Source organism: Mangifera indica, chromosome 1 (genome assembly GCF_011075055.1).
Source record: "Mangifera indica cultivar Alphonso chromosome 1, CATAS_Mindica_2.1, whole genome shotgun sequence".
Taxonomy (NCBI): Eukaryota; Viridiplantae; Streptophyta; class Magnoliopsida; order Sapindales; family Anacardiaceae; genus Mangifera; species Mangifera indica.
This window is the reverse complement of record NC_058137.1, coordinates 6525893-6543929: the sequence shown is the minus strand read 5'-3', so window position 1 is coordinate 6543929 and position 18037 is coordinate 6525893. Positions and strand designations below refer to the sequence as shown.

The 18037-nt window shown below is 32.9% G+C and overlaps 3 protein-coding genes across 3 annotated transcripts; 1 reads left to right on the top strand and 2 right to left on the bottom strand.

Moving 5' to 3' along the window:
* Window positions 1-644: 644 nt before the first annotated feature.
* LOC123195405 (gamma carbonic anhydrase 1, mitochondrial-like) lies at window positions 645-5878 on the bottom strand. The gene is made up of 5 exons (XM_044609089.1): window positions 5625-5878; window positions 4398-4541; window positions 2666-2791; window positions 2415-2566; window positions 645-1260 (listed from the first exon to the last, which is right to left on the bottom strand). Exons 1-5 carry the CDS (start codon window positions 5737-5739, stop codon window positions 982-984), a joined length of 816 nt encoding a protein of 271 aa, XP_044465024.1. The 5' UTR covers window positions 5740-5878; the 3' UTR covers window positions 645-981.
* A 1667-nt stretch (window positions 5879-7545) lies between these two features.
* Window positions 7546-11754, bottom strand: LOC123209007. The gene is made up of 10 exons (XM_044626744.1): window positions 10347-11754; window positions 9332-9442; window positions 8956-9133; window positions 8690-8871; window positions 8480-8616; window positions 8295-8390; window positions 8120-8189; window positions 7960-8034; window positions 7843-7888; window positions 7546-7740 (listed from the first exon to the last, which is right to left on the bottom strand). The coding sequence occupies exons 1-10, from the start codon at window positions 11670-11672 to the stop codon at window positions 7679-7681; spliced, it is 2283 nt and encodes a 760-aa protein (XP_044482679.1). The 5' UTR covers window positions 11673-11754; the 3' UTR covers window positions 7546-7678.
* A 4221-nt stretch (window positions 11755-15975) lies between these two features.
* On the top strand, window positions 15976-17824 carry LOC123214582 (phosphopantetheine adenylyltransferase-like). The gene is made up of 6 exons (XM_044634446.1): window positions 15976-16163; window positions 16239-16310; window positions 16656-16715; window positions 17107-17201; window positions 17325-17394; window positions 17486-17824. Exons 1-6 carry the CDS (start codon window positions 16044-16046, stop codon window positions 17675-17677), a joined length of 609 nt encoding a protein of 202 aa, XP_044490381.1. The 5' UTR covers window positions 15976-16043; the 3' UTR covers window positions 17678-17824.
* Window positions 17825-18037: the final 213 nt, after the last annotated feature.

Below are 18037 nucleotides of genomic sequence, written 5' to 3'. Positions count from 1 at the left end.
CAATAAAAGAAAATTATAGTAATCGAATCATATATCATATTATATATTGAAAACTTAATTTTCTTTATAATGTATCGAATATCGTATCATATCATAAGATTTAACTTTTAAAATATAAATTATTATTAATTAATAAAAAAATAAAAAAATTTAATTGAAACATTATTATTTTGAAAAATATTATAAATATCCTTAAAAATTTTAAATTTTTTATATACACCTTATTATATCAGTATTTTCTTTAACAAGGTATGACAATATATATCGTATCGTATAATACATATTGTATAATACAATACATCTATAATATTGTATTAATTTAATATACCTTATAATACATATTATTTTTCACATTTATCGCATTATATAATACTTATCATATATCATCGGATACTAATAATCATAGAGGAAATAATAGACTCATTTAAGGAGAACTCATATGAATTGCAGAGGGTCCTTTCATGGAGGAAATAATTAAAGACCTAAGACTTTACCAGCCCCTTGGATAAGGCATGTTACCCTTCCGCGATTGTCTTTTATTTGCTCCATTCACTTTCTTGAGGCCATCTAATGGCACATTACGCCAATCTTACAGCCTTTCTTGAATTCTAAAACTTTCCCCATCAACAATTGCAGGCTCCAAATGTTTGAATCAGAATTCTTTATTTGTGATAAACAAATGTAAAGCAATTGTGCTTTCAAAGTACAAATACATTAGAGAATGTTTTATTTTAGATTATCAAGACATAAGTTCTATTACAGATTATTCTCTTCAAAAGAGGAAAATATGGTATCTAAAGCCAAACTGGATGAGAAAAACCATTTATGCCTGAAATGCACCATGTTTGAATTATGACATTTTGGCATGCTCCCAAAAATTATTGAATTGAAAAGCGCCAATATCCTACAAATCCTGCAATTGACAAAATATCCAGTAACTTTGAATTTCAAGAGAAGAAACCTACCCAGGATTAACCACGTTTAAGCTGTTTTTGGCACTTTGTCAGGCACAATATTATTAGGAAGGCTAAGCTCTGGAGGTGTTTCACGAACAACACCAAGCATTTCATCATATGCCTCATCGCGACGTGCAAATTTCTTGCGAAGCACCTTCTCAAATTCGATTTCATCAAAACTCTTTGCATTTTCAGCTGCATGAACCTGGGCCAAGTTGCAATAATTTAAGGCTGACTGGGAGATGAAGGCCATCTCTTCTTCGGTGAGCTTCCTTAGGAACCTCGCAGGATTACCTCCCCAAACCTGTAGCCAGTAAAAGTGTGTTTATCAATAATTTTTGAATCATAATAACTCCAATTGTCAGCCATGTCCATTTTGGAACTAAAACTGCAATTTCAAATCAAACTTGAAATTAAATGAACAAAACTAGTGTTAACTATAGAGTTAATTGTGGCCAAATCCTTTTTGAACCATCCACCAGCAGGCTGAATCTACTGCATGGACTTCAATATTAATAATTACATTTACTAAAAGCTACTAAATCAGCCAGCTTTGACAAAGCATTCTAGATGTTGCTCCTATGAGAGTTTTCAAACCCCTATAAAAGAAAACAGAAAAGAAAGGAGACGTTCAGCCTGTCTAAATAGAGTAATACCATGTGCTATTGCTAATTTGGATGTGTTTCCATGTGATTAAGTTTTACTTCATTCTTAATTCAAAATCATCCAATCATATGGTGACACACCATGATTGGTATCTAAATTGGTACTCATGATATAAAAGCACACAGTTTTAGTGGTCAGAATACAAGTTAGAAGAATTAACTAAGTAAAATTGCTGAGGCCAAAAATTGATGGATTTCCGTTTGAAACCTGAAGTTTCCAGCACAATTACTTCAACCAAACGAGAAAATTCAAGGGTGTATAAACAGCATCAGACACAAATAAAAGACAATATTATGATCAAAGAAAAAGCACATTTGGAAGAAGGAAAGGGAAGAAATAGCAGCAGGATGTATGGAAGAGGGAAAGAAATAACACCAGGATGTATATCATAGAAAAAAAGCCACAAGGATCAAACCAGCAACTAAATGAAGCACAGACGCTGTTGATTACCACATTCTCTATTATTAAGTATCCTATGACCAATATGATATGCATATGACACATTATTGTCTTCAAATTGAAATATTAGCTCCAGATTACTACATTACTAAGTCCCAGTTTAGATATTCTGATTCAACAAAAAGTGTCCAAGCTACATTTGAACATAAGCCTAAGCAACTTAAGGTAGCCATTGCATGGCTTTATCATTATAATGTTCTTATAAATATTGAAACAATAAAATTATTCATCTATTCCATTAATACAAACATCAAAAGCTCTCTTAAAAATTGTAGGTTTGTGGAATTTTGGGTGAAATAACTCTGAAAGATCAATTGAGAAGTGTTTACAGACCTCTCCACAAGGAATTTTGGTGTTCTGCCTCACTAGAGCACCAGCAGCAACCATGGCATGTTTCTCAACATAAACTCCATCAAGCAAGGTTGCACCCATACCGACAAATGCTTCATCTTCAACAGTACATCCATGTAAGACAGCACTGTGACCTGTTCATTCCATATTGATAATCATAAATTCAAGATTCTTCAAGAAAAAACCCTAGCACGGCCTTGCTGAGATTTCGAAGGTGATTTTCTGTCACTCACCGACTGTAACATTATCTCCAATGATGGTTGGTAAAACCTTTCCTGCTAAATTTGATTTTGCTACATGAACAAGAGAATTGTCCTGAATATTGGTTCCAGAACCGATGCTGATGCTGTTAACATCACCTGAACACAAAATTACCAATCAAACAAGAACGACACACAGAGAAAAGAGAAGACAAATGACTTGAATGGTGTGAACAAGAAAACTAAATCATTGAAAAACAATCACAAGCGAACTGAAGCGATAAATAAATAAGATTCATTTTATGACATTGCTATCAACTTTGTATAACAGCTGCACTCTCATTTTAGTATATGTTCATCTTTTCCTCAAACTCTATTGAACTATAAGAATCAAAAGAAAAGAGAAAAATGAGATAAAATATGTTCGACCACAACTTAAGCTTCGAGTCAAACCCATGAAATTGCAACACTGATTTGAGCCCAAAATTCATCATGTCACAGTAAGGCACAAATTGTTGTAATGAAGCCAAACACTGATATTCTAGTACCAAAACAAATCAGGACTAATTCTCAAGCAATCTAATGTTATTCACCTTTTCAACACCAGAAAGCATTTCAAATACTACAAGAAGAGATTTATGATTTAAAACATTCTTTTACAATTTCAAATAAGTAAATAATTTTTGCTTTGTCATTTTTTGTCATTGTTAAGATTCCAAGTGTAAGGTATAAGACTTGGATCCCACATTGGAAAGTATAGGCAACTAGTGCGGGGTTTATATAATTTTGGGCTCTCCCATCTCAACAGCTAACTTTTGAGGTGTAGTTCTCCTAAGGTTTATATCATTTAGTATTAAAATCATCACCACGTCTCCCACGTCTCTCAGTTGCAATCGTGCAATGTGGGTGGTAACGCAAGCATTGTAGCATTCACCCAGGGCTAGCAAGGAGCTAGCACATAACCAACTCACATGGGCGCTGAGGTTGCCGAGCGTAATGGTATGTTAGAATCCCAAATACAAGGTATGAAACTTATATCCCACATTAGAAAGTATGAACAACTAATGTGGGGTTTATATGGCCTTAGACTCTCCCATCTTAATAGTTAGCTTTAAAAGTGTGGTTCTCCTGAGGTTCGTATCAGTCATAAACCAGTAATATTAACAATTAATAAAGAAACCATTAGCAGTGTCCTGTTACCAACCATCGCAAAACATTCTATTTTATCTTAAAGTTTTTTTGATGTGTGTTACGACACATATTAGGAATTTTCAAAATGGTAAGTATTAATGTTTAAAATTGAAAGATTCAGAAAATAATAATAATAATCTGATGAAATGTTTCCTTAAATAATGTGAGAGGATGTCACTTTTATTATTTACTACTTTTATAATGCCTAACATGTAAACTTAGCATAATTGTTTACCTAATCCATTATCTTGAGACTTAATATTATATGATACTTAATTCATCATTTACTTATGTCCAGCAGCTTGGTTGAGTATCAAAACTTAAAGAATCAGCTCATCAACAGAAAAACAAAATTCTTTAATCAATATTTCCTATAAAGTTAAATCCCCACTTCAATCAAAATCATACTTCCTCATAGCATAAAACTAAAAGGCATGTAATTTATATAGTCATACTGATATATGAAATGAAATTCAGAAATCATGATTTTGCAAACTACTTTGTAATACAGAAATTATAATTATGCAAACAGATTTGTGAATCACCATCTAATGTGATTAAAATGCTGGCTTACCTCTCAAAACACACCCATACCAAATTGACGATCCTCTGCCCACCTGAACATCACCAATTACAGATGCACTAGGGGCCACAAATGCTTCCTTATCAACAACAGGAGCTTTGTCAAATATGTTCATGAGAGTCCGATGCCTGGACACTTTCATAACCAAAACTAAGAATCAGTAAAATGAATAAGACCTCAAAAATGAAATTGAAGTGAAGTTCCAGAAATAAAAAGATAAAGGAAAATATCAATAAGCTAAATAAGACTTAATAATGAACTTCATGTACAAAAGGCAAATATGACAAGGTTGCTTTTGACAAGCTGGCCGGCTTAGAATTCATAGAAGAAAAATAATTAGGAAAGAAAAGAGTATTAGTTCAAATATACATTCGAAAACAAGGAACATGAATGACTAAACAGCCAACTGAACCACGCCCCACACACCGCAACCCCCCCCCCCACCCCACCCAAAAAAAAAAACACCTCAGAAAGAGAGGCTGCCTAAACACCATTGCTTCCTCCAGATTTTATTTTTTTTACAGTCATACAGAAAATAATTTGGTTCCTGAATGTAAACATGGGCAAAAAAAAACCCTGGCTAATAGAAACCATAAATCACTATAAAAATAACAGAAACCTATGTACACAGTTTAGCCAAATTGTCAAAGCTAATAACAACTCAATCTAAAATCTTAGTTTTTAATAAAGAAAAATAAATCTGAAAATAAAATCATGCATCTTAAAATAAAAGCTGCAAAATATCTAGGGCATTATCCGCCTTCCTAGGTGGAATCTGAAAACCTTCCAATACATACCTCAAATTCATTTCTCTACAATCACACGTACAATTACAAACCTTCCACCACCAATCGAGACACATAAATTCTGTTCCATGCACTAAATTTTACAAATTGTAAAAATGAGCCAAAATGTAAACATAAACCATTTAAAATCTATATATATTTTCTGAGAAACCAAGTAGACCCCTAAATATAGTGTTACGATACATGATCATCCATACCGAATCTAAAAACAAAATCAACAACAATCAATAAAATAGAGCAGTCACATTTGAAGTCCCAAACAGCAGGAATCCAAAATTAATTCATTGTTTACTGATCCGAGAAGAAATTTCAAAACGCCCGAAAAATAGGGTTCTAAGTCAAAAAACTACAACAACATGAGAAAAGATTGAAAAAAATCGAGAAAAGCTTTAAAGAAAGACTTGCGGCGTACGTTGTTCCTGAAAGTAATAATTGCCTTGGAGGCGGCAACCAAGGCGATCAAGGGCTTGGCCGGTTTCTCGGATCCAAAATCCAACGGAGTAGATTGCTTTCCCTAAGGTTCCCATCGTTTAAGCTCAGATTGACGGTTCTGATCAGTGAAGAAATACAGATTAAGGTTCTGTATTTCCGGTGAGAAATGAAGACTGGGAGAAGAGAGGACTATCTCTAAATGCAGGCAGGGAGCGTCTGCTAGGTCTCCTTCGGAATGACTGGGAGTAGGGACCTTTCTCTACAGTTACTTTCTCACAGTAACTCGACATAACCAACATAATCTTGACACGTGTATTTTTGCAAATGTAATTTTCTAATTTGTTAATTAAAAAAAATAAAGAATAAAAATCTTTTAGCTAACCATATAACCCATAAAAATTTTTGAAACATAATTTTGTCCAAAGACTTATTCTTATGGTTAAATTTGAATCGAGTCTATTCTAATTTGAGTTTAAATTTGATTTGAATAAGTCTGAAACAAATCAATCCTATACGAATTTGGTTGAGCTCAAATTTGAACTACTTGTCAAAATTTTTAATTAAAAATTTTGATATAAAATGATATCGTTTTGATTAATATGTATTAAAACGATATCGTTTTAATAATGAAAAATTAGTCAAATCAAATTCGAATTAAATTTAAGCTTGACTTTCTCAAACTTAACTATATATAAATTAAGTTAAACTCAAATTTATTTGATTTGAATCTAACCCTACTTATTCTCACATAAAGTTTTCAAAAAATTTCTAATATTTTCTAAGGAGTGGTCAATGTGAATTAGGGGTAATAATGAGTTTGGGATATGGCCCAGGTGTCTTAACATAACTGTGTGTATATTAGTCCGATAAATGTGTGTATAAAAAGGAGAATGCAACCAACAAATAGGAGATCCCTTAATGGCAGTTTGGTTAAGAGATTTTAAAGATTATTTTAGTAATTTATTTTTTATTATTTAAATTATTTTGTTTGATTAATTAGTAATAAAAAATTACGATAATTTTTTATTATTAATAATAATATAATAGATAATATAAATGATAATCTAATTATCACTTTTATTTTACGTATTAAAAAATTATCAAGGTAATCTTAATTTTATTATAATTTATTAATTTTTTAAGACACAAATAAATTTATTTTTAATTAATATAATAAATAATTTAAAAATATTTAAAAATAATTATATCTAAGGGTATTTAAGTAAAATAATTTATTAAAATTTTTTTATTATCTTTAATTAAACACAATAATTATTTATACTTATCTATTTTTATCAAATTATTTATATTTATCTGTTTTCATTAAATTTTATTAAATATAGTAATAATTTTTTTTATTTTAGTAATAAAATATTACCTCAATTAAACGTTCTTCTAACACTTTCTTTTACTCCATAATAACTGCGCCACTGAGAAATAAAGTAGCAGTTTTGAAGCTGAGTGGTCTGTAACTTCCATTTTCCTCCTCTTCAGTTTTCTTTCCTGAATGGTAGGATGAATATTTAAGTTTTATGTAAAGGGTCTCCAAGCTGAACGAATTTTGAAAAGAAAACATGCATCATTTACTGTAAAATTTGTATCATTTGAAATACCATACATTCCAGAACTAAATTGGTGATATTTTGCAGCAATTTCAATGAGCAATAACGGGAGGTTAGTGATTTTAAACTCCGTAAGTAATAGATTTTGTTTCTATCCCTGGGGAGCTAGATGCATTCAATTGCATTGCAGATTCATCATCTATCACATTACACAAGCAAATACATCATACAATTCTAATTTTTCAGAAATTTCAGCCCTTTAAGACCTGTAAACACACAAGTTCATTGTACACATTAAGTAGTCATACTGTTTTTTCTTTGTGACCATAGGGAGGGAGAAACGCAGGGGCCTCTAATTGTATAGTTCTGAAAATTTTTGGCATTGAGAGGTGAAATAAAATGACAACAACTCAACAAAAACCTATAGATATGTAAGAAGGTGACTGCAACATTCATTCCAGTCCCAGGAGAATCACATATATTGACGATTTGTCAAACTCTTTCTGTATACGCTCATGAATTTGGCCACAAATTCTGAAAAAAAAAAATTGCTTGTTTCAGAAGTCATAAGAAGAATCAGAAGCTAAAGTTAAGTCATAAATGATGAATTTTGCAGCACATAGCTCTTGATATTACCTTCCAGTTTCAGTAAAGCACTTGTTCCTGTTGGAAGTCTCTTTTCCTGTTAATGAAAACCCTTAATTACTTTGTCCAGATGACAAAATAACTAAGCAGAGTAAGAAGGAAACTTACATAATAAGCATGCCAGTAATATATTTCTCTTTTTATGCTACCCTCAACACCCTTAAGGAACTCTTCGACGAGCTTCTGTATGTTGCAAACATTAGCCTATTAGAAAAATAAATTTTTTTGAATGATAAACTAAATTGAACAAAGACATCAAGAGTATCACCAAAAGAATTAGTTTGGGGTGAACAAAATCCACAAGAAGCTTCTGAATCTTTCCCCGCACCAAGAATAATCTGAAAATTCATATTGCTCACTTATATAACCAAGTTCTTCATGTTGCATATTCAGAGGTTAATTTGTTGTTAAAGAATGTCTCTTCCAGGGCAACAGACTTTTACCTGTTAGGTGATGGATCAGCCAAAATTTCGACACCCAGTTCTACCAAGACCTCTTCCCATCCAAGTGCAATTGGTTGGTCATCAGCAAAAGGATAACTTCATGGTCACAGCACCTTGTGTAAGTTCAACTGCAATGATTTATATGAAGAGGGGTGTATAAATTTGTTGAGGATTAAAAATCTTACTTGTGTGCTTTACATGCTTCAAGAGACATTATAGCTTTTCTCAAGTTTTGCTTTGATTTGGTAGCAATCTTAGCGGCAAAGTTCATGGATAGTTCGAACTCCTCTTTCTTCGCTATCTGAACGAGAATCTCTATGATCTGAAAATTCGAGGAGAATTAGGAGAGAATCATAGCTTAGAAACGAAAGAATAACATGGAATTCGATACTTACTTCATGAGTTACAGGTGCATCGACCTTGATAACTTTGCAGCGGTTTTTCACAGTTTCTATAATGTGTACATCTTCTTCACAGCAGAGAATGAGTTTACAAGCATCTGAGTAACAGTCCATAATCCATTTGATCAAATGCTGGATGCTGTCTCCAGCTTGGTCAACTTCATCGAGAAGTATTACTGAAATTAAGATGGAAACTGTTTAGTTTTAGGTGGAAGGATGGCATATATAAAGTGGCTCATGCACATACTAAAATTTCAGACCTTTGTAATCAGTTTTGAAATTTACATTGCTGACTTCAGGGATTATATTATATTCATTTCTTATTTCCTTGACTAAACCCATCAGTGCATATTTAGCATTTGGTTCCGAGTTAACATGGAGCTCTACGTGGTGAGCACTGGATGCTACTGGGACGAACACTTGCATAGGCCTTTTTTCCTGTCAACATCCAAACAGAAGTGATTTGGATTCTTCATAAATGTTAAAACAGTTGGACTCAAACATACCTGAGCTGGGAAGCATTTTAAATCATGAGATATCTGCAAACAAAACAGAGAAGAGTAACAAGGTCAGCTTAGGCAATGGCGACCACCTTATATGCATAATGTTTTTGCATCAAGTAAGAAGGGAACATACATTCCAACTAGGATCACCATATATTTCTCGCAGCAGAGCCATAGCTAGTGCTCTTTTCCCAGAACCAGACGGTCCCTTTAACAAGATATGGGGCAAGTTGTCCTCGGAAACCTACATAAAATTGACAAGGATTATATGTCACCATTAATGAAAACATACGAACAATTATTAAAGCTGTCAATTTTCAAAACAACCCCTGATACAACACAACATGAAAGAAATTAGGTTAGGATTGAGTTCTTTTTACACATAATTTATTTTAAATCAACCCAACATGACTCAAAATTAATTAGATAATATTAGGGTTAATACAAAAGTTTCTCAAACTTATCCAAATTGATTTTAATATTTAAAAAAATATTACTTTAGTAAAATTTATTGAGGATAAATTATAGAAATGTTGAAGGACAATAACAATCACAATTAAAACTTTTACCATTTTATATAGTTATATCTTTATATAATTGTAATTACACATATTATTTTTTATTTTCATTTAAATATTTTATTTTATTACTCAGTAATGAGAATGTGATTTAATTAATAAGAGTATTGACATGTTTTAAAGGTTTTAATATGTAATTTTTAAACATTTGTAAACAAGAGGAAATGTTATATTGTGTGTTTTATTAATAGTAGATTGAGGTAATTTCGTGAAAAAATTAAAATACTGAAAACACTTAAAAGAGTGAAAATACTAAATAAATTCAGATCAATTTTGGTGGTGTCAGGTCAACCTAAACATTAAAAGATTAGGTTAGGATTGAAAACTTCCGATATGATTCTAATTCGATTTGGGTTAAAGTTGAAAGTCTTTGATCTAAAACCCAAATTGGCATGACGTTAACACAATCAGATGACACAACTAAAGTTTGAGCAAGTATGAAAACCAATAGTAGTGTAGTGATTTTACATATCAATAACTTTATAAACTTTGCAAATTAAATGGTGCAATGTTTATATCCAGATGCAATAAGAGTAGTGGTAATAAGTTTACCATGCTAAAATAACTTACAAGTTGCTTGAGAAGCTGAGCTTCATGTTTGTGGCAAGTGAATCCATTCAACGAGTTAGGTTGATACTTATCGGCCCAAAATTGTCTCAGATTTTCAACCACAAATGCCTTCTCAATGAAGGAAGCTTCATCAAATGCTCGTTTCTCACGAGGCGGTGATCTGGATTTTGAGCTTCTGCAATTTCCCTTCCTCATACAAGAAAACCACGCATCTGATTGACTCTTCTGCCTGTTCATCACAAACTTTTTCGAGCTCCCGGTTGACTTCCTACTTGCACCACTTACTTTACTAGTCTCCGAGCTCAACTTGTCACTGCTCTGTCTGCTATAGGCAGAGTTGTTTGTCATGGTTACACGAGAAAATCCCGAACTTGCTGAAGCTTTTGCGGGGTTATGATCAATACTACCATTTGTTCTACCATTTTGATGAAAAAAAGAATCTCTTTGTGAAAAACTTGTTGGCCTTGGAGACAAATTTTGGGGGACTTGGACTTGATCGCAACCATTCTTCGCAAAAACTTCACGAGAAAAGAATATATCTCCAGGCGAAATCGACTCAGTGCTCTCAAAGTTTAGAGGGTTATTTCTGGGACTTTTAGAGATCTTCACACGTGCAACCATTTCATTGAGTTCACCAACAGATGTTGCTTTCACTTGGGGAGCTGTCTCTCTTTGTTTCCGAATCACGTTCCTTGACAGTGGTGATAATACTCCGTGATCTCTTTGCTCTACATGGCCGTGATTGTTTTGTTGGTCTTTGTCTCTCGTTCTTAGTCTTGGTGCCGTCTTCGATCGACGACTATAAGCCCCCACATCAGGAAGCTGAGAGTAGTTATCTCCTTTTTCATCTCTAGATGGTGTTCTCCGGCTTTGATTTCTATTAGCCCCCACAATCTCATTATCCTCAACCATATTACCACTCAAACCAAGCTCCTCTCTCCCAAGCATATAAGTTGAAGCATGTCTTCGACGCTCAGATTTTGAGAAGGGACTGATATTTCTTGTCTTGTAGGGTGACTTGCCGTTGTCTCTCCTCTTCAACGGGCTAACTTTTGGAGAAGAAACAGACCCATTTTCGTTCTCAATCTTTGAAGCATGTCGACGGCGGTGCCTGAAAGGACTCATGGTGGCGTTGTTTTTCGGTAAATCAGTCTCCATTTTCGGAGCTTGATAAGCCAAAACTTCTTCCTTTGGATGGTGCCCAAGCCACGGGCTCTCAGACCACTCGGTCTCCGTATCAGAGGGTTCATATCCACTTCTTATTTGTTTTGTTGAAGTGGAAGGCTGAGCTTGGGAAGCCCTGTTATATCGTAATGAACCCTCCATTAGTTTCTTTCTGCAAGTAAAGCAACAGAAAAAAACTATATAACCTCAGAAGAAATGAAGCTTAAACTGAATATACGATGGTCACAAGGCAGACTCATCGGTAAGGACAATGTTTAATTAGTGTCGAGATGCAGAGGTTTCATCCAAGAAATTTACACCATACAAGTAGTAATATATATATATATATATATATATATATATATATATATATATATATATATATATATATTCATTTTCCTGCAATTTCTAAGCTCATCATGGAGGATTTTTTGTCTTTTGGAATCTATCTGTCTCTTGGCTCAACCTGCCTACAAGAAATCTGGAATCTCTCTAGCATTTCATTGTCTAACAGCTTGATCTTCTTCGCTGCTTGATCTTATAATATATTTTTGGCCAAAGGACTTATTCCCACCAAAGCATGTTTTTTTCTCTAGTTTTCACTCTTTAATTTTGAATATTATATTTACTCATTTATAGGCGGTTCAATCTGTTAGTTTTTAAGACAAAATCATCATTTTATATATAATATTAAGAACAAATTTAAATTTTATTTTATTTTCTCTTCTTAAACTCTAAAAATTAACCATTTCTCTCTTAGGTTAAGTTTTAAAAAATGATATTTCTCCCCTTAGGTTTAGTTTTCAAACTCTAATGCTATTGCTGATAACCTCTCTCTTCCTATACTTCTCTTTTTCCCAATGATCTCTCTCTTCTTACTTGAACATCCAACTAGCGATGACTAAAACCAAGAAGATGAAGATGAAGATTTCCTCTTCATTTGAGAAGACAAGCCCAAAAGAGGACAGGGAAGATGCTCTGTCTTCCTAACTTCCACAGACGTTGGCCAAAGGTTTAGGTGAGAGGAGAGATTGTTGAGGGAGAGAAAGTGTCTGAAGGGGGAGGTCATCGGTGATGGCATCAGAAATGGTGTCGAAATTTGAAAACTAAACTCTAAGGAGGTAAATGTTATTTTTTAAAACTTGACATAGAAGTGAAATGGTTAGTTTATGTCAAGTTTTAAAAGTTTAGAGAGAAAATAAAATAAAATTTTAAAATGTTAGAGTTTTATTAATTTTAATTGTCTATAAGTAAATAAATGAAATTTTTAAAATTAAAAGGCAAAACCTTACGAAAACAAGATACTTTGGCCGATATTTTTTTCTGCAAGAGCATGTAATTTAAGAAGTCGATGTGGGAGCGGCAAAACCAACATCAATGGACAGCTCGTCAGAAATAAAATATTGGCGCCAGGCAGATAACAGTTCAATTTTATGCATCAGACTCTGCAGTTGAGATGGACATTGGCCAGATACAAACGAATAAACCATGTCTTTTCTGGTGGATTGTGATTTCCCCCAGGGATGAACTGAATGGTAATTGTAATTCATCCATTCAAATATTCCAAACCCATCTAAATCTAAACTTGAATGGCACTTGCTGGTTTGGAATAATTCTATTTCTCATTCTTAGGTGAATGCGAAAATTCTAATTTTATTACTTGCCAACAGTTGTTTCGCTTTGCCTCTCTGGGTGGTTGTCTTCATCTGTTCTCCGGATGATGCTTTCTTTAAAAAAAATTTAGCCCTGCACTAGCTTCTTCATGAGGACTTCTATTAATCTGCAACAGTAGCGTGTGAAAAAGACAGCATGGCATATGGGCATTACAGTTTCTAATTTCCCGCCACCATTTTATGTCAGTTATCAGATTTTCTCATAATCCATCTGAGTAGTCGAAGAGATATGTTATCAGATTTTCTTGACATGGACATTCGACTTTCAAGATGAAGTCTATTTAAAAAGTTAAGATCATACGGCACTAATCACATCTCCTAAATAGATTTATGGTTGGATTTGTTCATAATTGTTCAAACTCAAATCCATCTTTGATCGAACAAGCATATTCAAATATTCAAGTTTGAGTTCAATTTAAACGAAGTATCAAATTAAATTGCTTTCAAGTCAATCTTGAATTGAAACTTTTTGAATAAAACTAATTTCGAATTAATTTTTGTTTGAATTTGGTTTGGATTGAATTTAACAATGTTTTTAATAATATAAAGAGTTATACAATATTATATTTACAAATTACTTAAATTTGAGAAAAAATTTTGAAATTGCCCTTAAAATATTAGTTCTTCAAATTTCTTATATTTAAAATTAATTTCAAAGGATTTAGATAGTAGTCAAATGGTTATAAAATGGCAAAACTTTGCTTTTTGTAGGCCAAATAACTATTTGAACATGACGATCTTGTAAAATGTGAGATGATATGACACACATTGTAAGAATAGCCATGATATAGACATATACCCGCCAATAAAGTAATAAATAGTCTATCAATTGGTGTCTACTTATGTGTATATCAAAATTGAATTAAGAGTTCGTCGATTAACGTAAGATTTGTCAAGAAATAGATAATCCATTGATTAACGTCTATAGATTGATTTGTTAAAACTATAAATTTATCGATTGACAACTATAATATGAATGACTAAGATATAGTTTTTGTAAAGAGTCATATGTTTAGGGTGTCAAATTCCTACTTTAGTCGGGTTTGATTAGTAGAGATTGATGATATTAGAGGTTGAGAATTTGTTTCACTTTTAGCATGGATATGATGGATAGTGTGCACGTGCTAGAAATCCAAATAGGGTAGAGATAACCAGAAACAATGAAAGAGACAGAACTAGGATGGGAGATAGATAAGTGAAAGGGGAATAATATGATTGAATATTTTAAGATAATTTACTCCATTTTGATTGTTCCCATCATAAATACATTATTTGAGGATAAGACTGTCTACTTATGGAATGCTACTACTTACAGGTACCATGTATTGTGATTGATATATGATTGGCAATCAATCTAGTGCTTGCTTGCTTGCTTTATCTCTCCAAAAATTTGACCAATGTATTCTCTGAGTTCTCTCTAACTTATTTATAAACATTGGAGCTCCAACATCTTTTATCAGTGCTTTTGCTGGACTAATTATGAATTTGTGATTGATTTCCAGGCTTGAGAATGCACTAAACTTCGGTCTTGAATGAGTTTGGGGCGTTGGATACATGAAAGGTTCAAAACAGCAAGTTTCTTGCTTATTTTCTCAGGAAATTATTTAGCAGTTTATCACATGTTTGCCTTACTGATAAGAGTACTGCGTATCATCTGCATTGCTGAATGTGTTGATTAACCCTATAAAACAGTAAATGACCTGCTTTCTGTTACTTCCCTGAACAGGATTGCATTTGGTAGTTACAATGGAGCCTTAATGTTAAAGATTATTAGCACTTGCGCCTGCAATTCTGAGAATTCTTTGCTTGTGAAGAGAATAAAGAGAATGAGTCAGTGTTACCTATTGTCATGAAGAAATCTGGCACCAAGGCTTCAAGGCTTCATTGAAGAAGAGCAGGTTCAGTACGACGGCCAAAATTTACAGTCTTTTTTAAGATTACAAACAACCGAAGAAAAATCATAAAGAAAAGGTGACAGAGGAGCAGGAAAACATGGCAGAAAATGATGCTGAGAATTTTGTTAATGGTGAAGATGATGCTCTCTGAAACTCTAGAGCTGGTAGAGTCAAGTAATCTATACAAGACTGGGAAATGTGACTATTTATTTCTCATTTCAATTCAAAATCATTCTATCAGATATCACAAATTCAATTTATATAGATAAATTATTATAATTTATTTGTATATATAAAATTACTTGCTTAGACTATACAAATACAAAATATTTTACGAGGAATGATAGTATTTTATCACATCATATAAATCTATATTTTACATTTTAAAAATATTTAAGATACTAATTATAGGCTGTGAAAATACTTATTCTAGTAATTGTTAAAAATACAAGTCAATATAAAAAAATAAATTCCTATGAAAATGTATTAGATTTGAAATTATAATAAAATTTCGAAAGTAAATTATTGATAAGATAATTATCATTTAGGTTGTTTGAAGACTTCTCATTTCCCTATTTAATTTTTTGAGTTTGATTATTGGTTGTTAGAGATTTAAATAAAAAAAATAGTCTTACATCTAATAAAAATAAATATAACAAATGGTATATAAATATATAGATTAAACTTTAATATAAATTAATTAATTTTATATAATATAAATTTTAATTTTTATATTTATAAATTAAATATATATTTCAAGAGTCCATAACGACTACCAACCGCGCGAGTTAGTTAGAGAGACGTTTTTAAACTATTGAAAAAAAAAGTTAGTTTGGAAGGTAACGACTACCAACCACGAGGGAATGACAGTTTTTTAAAAAAATGTCTAGATTCGATGCACCTTGTAACATAGGTAGAAAGGAAAACCGATATCGCTTTGACTTTCCTTCTTCTTTGTGAAAGATATGGCGATATTGGAAGAATCCGTGGTGAATTCTAAGATTTCTCCGCCGAATTCGTACGGAGCCGTTGTTCTTGGTGGTACCTTTGATCGATTACATGACGGACATCGCCTCTTTCTCAAGGTACCTCCCTTCTTCCTTTCTCTCTTGTCGCCATCGTCATAACTTCAACACATGTTTGATTTGAAATTAAACTAGGCAGCGGCGGAGCTGGCGAGGGATCGAATTGTCGTTGGAGTTTGTGACGGTCCAATGTTGGCTAACAAACAGGTTAGTTCATGTCCAATTCCGATAAATTCAATTCTGATTGAGTTGTAAGGCCTCGGCTGTTTGATTTTTAATATGAAAATTCCATGTATGGGAGACAAAAGTTGCGAAGACCAGTTAGTTTGTTTTATTTTGTGTAAATCTTATTGAATTAAACGATTTCCTTGTCCTTTTTAACCGTATCGTTTTCTCCAATCTAAATCAGTTTGTGTAACTGTGAATTCCAATGATTATCGCCATTCAATTTCTTTTCTTAATCTGTGAAGGAAACAGTTCGCTGATACAAGTCCTGTCTTATTTGTCTACTGATATGCCAAAATTAAAGTTCTTTGTTCCCATGTCCTGCAGTTCTCCGAATTAATTCAACCCATTGAGGAGCGGATGCTTAATGTTGACAACTACATCAAGGTATCCAGTATAGGAAGCATGATCTTTGCTCCTGTTCTTAATTTAAAAGAGAAAAGAGAGTACTGGGTTCTTGTGTTTCCTAATTTATACCAATATTATCGCATGTGTCATCACTTGATTGATTAATTTTAAATTAAGGATGAAGTAACATCTAATTAAATGGGCATATATTATGTATATATTCATTTATGTATTTAAAAGTATATACTTATAACATTGCTCTTGATTTATTTTTGTGAGACTTGCCTTTTAGACTGGGCTAGCTGGGGTGATACATATAGAAATAAGCCCTGTGATTTCCTCTGGCGTGGTCAATGTGTATAAAATCCTTACATTGTTATGTGTCTGGAATTGATCATTTTGGTTTTTTCCTTTTTGTGAAAAATTTCAGTCTATTAAACCAGACCTTAAAGTGCAAGTTGAACCTATTACAGATCCCTACGGCCCTTCAATTATTGATGAAAACTTAGAAGCTATTGTTGTCAGGTCTGTTTCTGTTTACTCTCTCTTTTTATCATCTTAGTTTTGATATGTGTAGCCTCTAAGTCAAATGGCTGAGTCTTCTTTTTCTTCGGTATTTTAATTGTCTTTGTGTTTGATTTTCTGTAGCAAAGAGACATTACCAGGTGGCAAGTCAGTTAATAAGAAGAGAGCTGACACAGTCCTTTCACAGCTGAAGGTTTTAGTCTCAGCTTTTGTCAATAGTATTATTCACAATTCCTTGGAAGCGTTCTCAAAGATCAAACCATAACATTGTGAATCATGTGCAGATTGAAGTGGTGGATCTAGTTTCTGACGGATGCAGTGGAGATAAGCTAAGTTCAACAACCTTGAGGAAACTTGAGGCGGAGAAGGCAAAAAAAGAGCAGCTTGAGGCTGAGAAGGCCAAAAATGAACAGCCCGCAGAACAAATGTTGGGCACAGAAGGATTGAAAGTATTCTGCAATAAGCTTACTTCTTGAGGCTGAGAATGACATGATGGAACGGCTGTTTGAATCGGTAGCAGATTTCATTAAAACAATGTCTTATCATTATTATCAACCATACTTATGTTCATTTCTGTAACAATAATAGAACCAGAGAACGATGAATGCATACATGTTAAAAGAGATCATCCTAATAATGTTCATTAAAGCATGTTAAAATCAATTATCACGAATTAGTGATTGGGTATTACATTATTTTTAATTCAGAACCATTCAATCACATGACAACCAAGATCTCACAATCACGCAATTGTGTACAGAAACTTTAGTTATTCTTGAAGCCTCAGATTGTGTTAGGGTACCTTTGTCACTAATTGCTGCTCCGAATTTTATTAA

What these genes read in the sequence shown, in the direction of transcription:
- LOC123209007 (XM_044626744.1), bottom strand. Translation starts at nt 11,672, where the DNA reads ATGGAGGGTTCATTACGATATAACAGGGCTTCCCAAGCTCAGCCTTCC. An exon ending in ATGGTGATCCTAGTTGGAAT is followed by an intron (nt 9,134 to 9,331) that starts GTATGTTCCCTT and finishes GGATGTTGACAG; the next exon opens with GAAAAAAGGCCTATGCAAGT. An exon ending in TTTCAAAACTGATTACAAAG is followed by an intron (nt 8,872 to 8,955) that starts GTCTGAAATTTT and finishes TCTTAATTTCAG; the next exon opens with TAATACTTCTCGATGAAGTT.
- LOC123214582 (XM_044634446.1), top strand. Translation starts at nt 16,044, where the DNA reads ATGGCGATATTGGAAGAATCCGTGGTGAATTCTAAGATTTCTCCGCCG. An exon ending in CAATGTTGGCTAACAAACAG is followed by an intron (nt 16,311 to 16,655) that starts GTTAGTTCATGT and finishes CATGTCCTGCAG; the next exon opens with TTCTCCGAATTAATTCAACC. An exon ending in CAGTCCTTTCACAGCTGAAG is followed by an intron (nt 17,395 to 17,485) that starts GTTTTAGTCTCA and finishes AATCATGTGCAG; the next exon opens with ATTGAAGTGGTGGATCTAGT.
- LOC123195405 (XM_044609089.1), bottom strand. Translation starts at nt 5,739, where the DNA reads ATGGGAACCTTAGGGAAAGCAATCTACTCCGTTGGATTTTGGATCCGA. An exon ending in TTATTACTTTCAGGAACAAC is followed by an intron (nt 4,542 to 5,624) that starts GTACGCCGCAAG and finishes TGGTTATGAAAG; the next exon opens with TGTCCAGGCATCGGACTCTC. An exon ending in GTATGGGTGTGTTTTGAGAG is followed by an intron (nt 2,792 to 4,397) that starts GTAAGCCAGCAT and finishes TTTTGTGTTCAG; the next exon opens with GTGATGTTAACAGCATCAGC.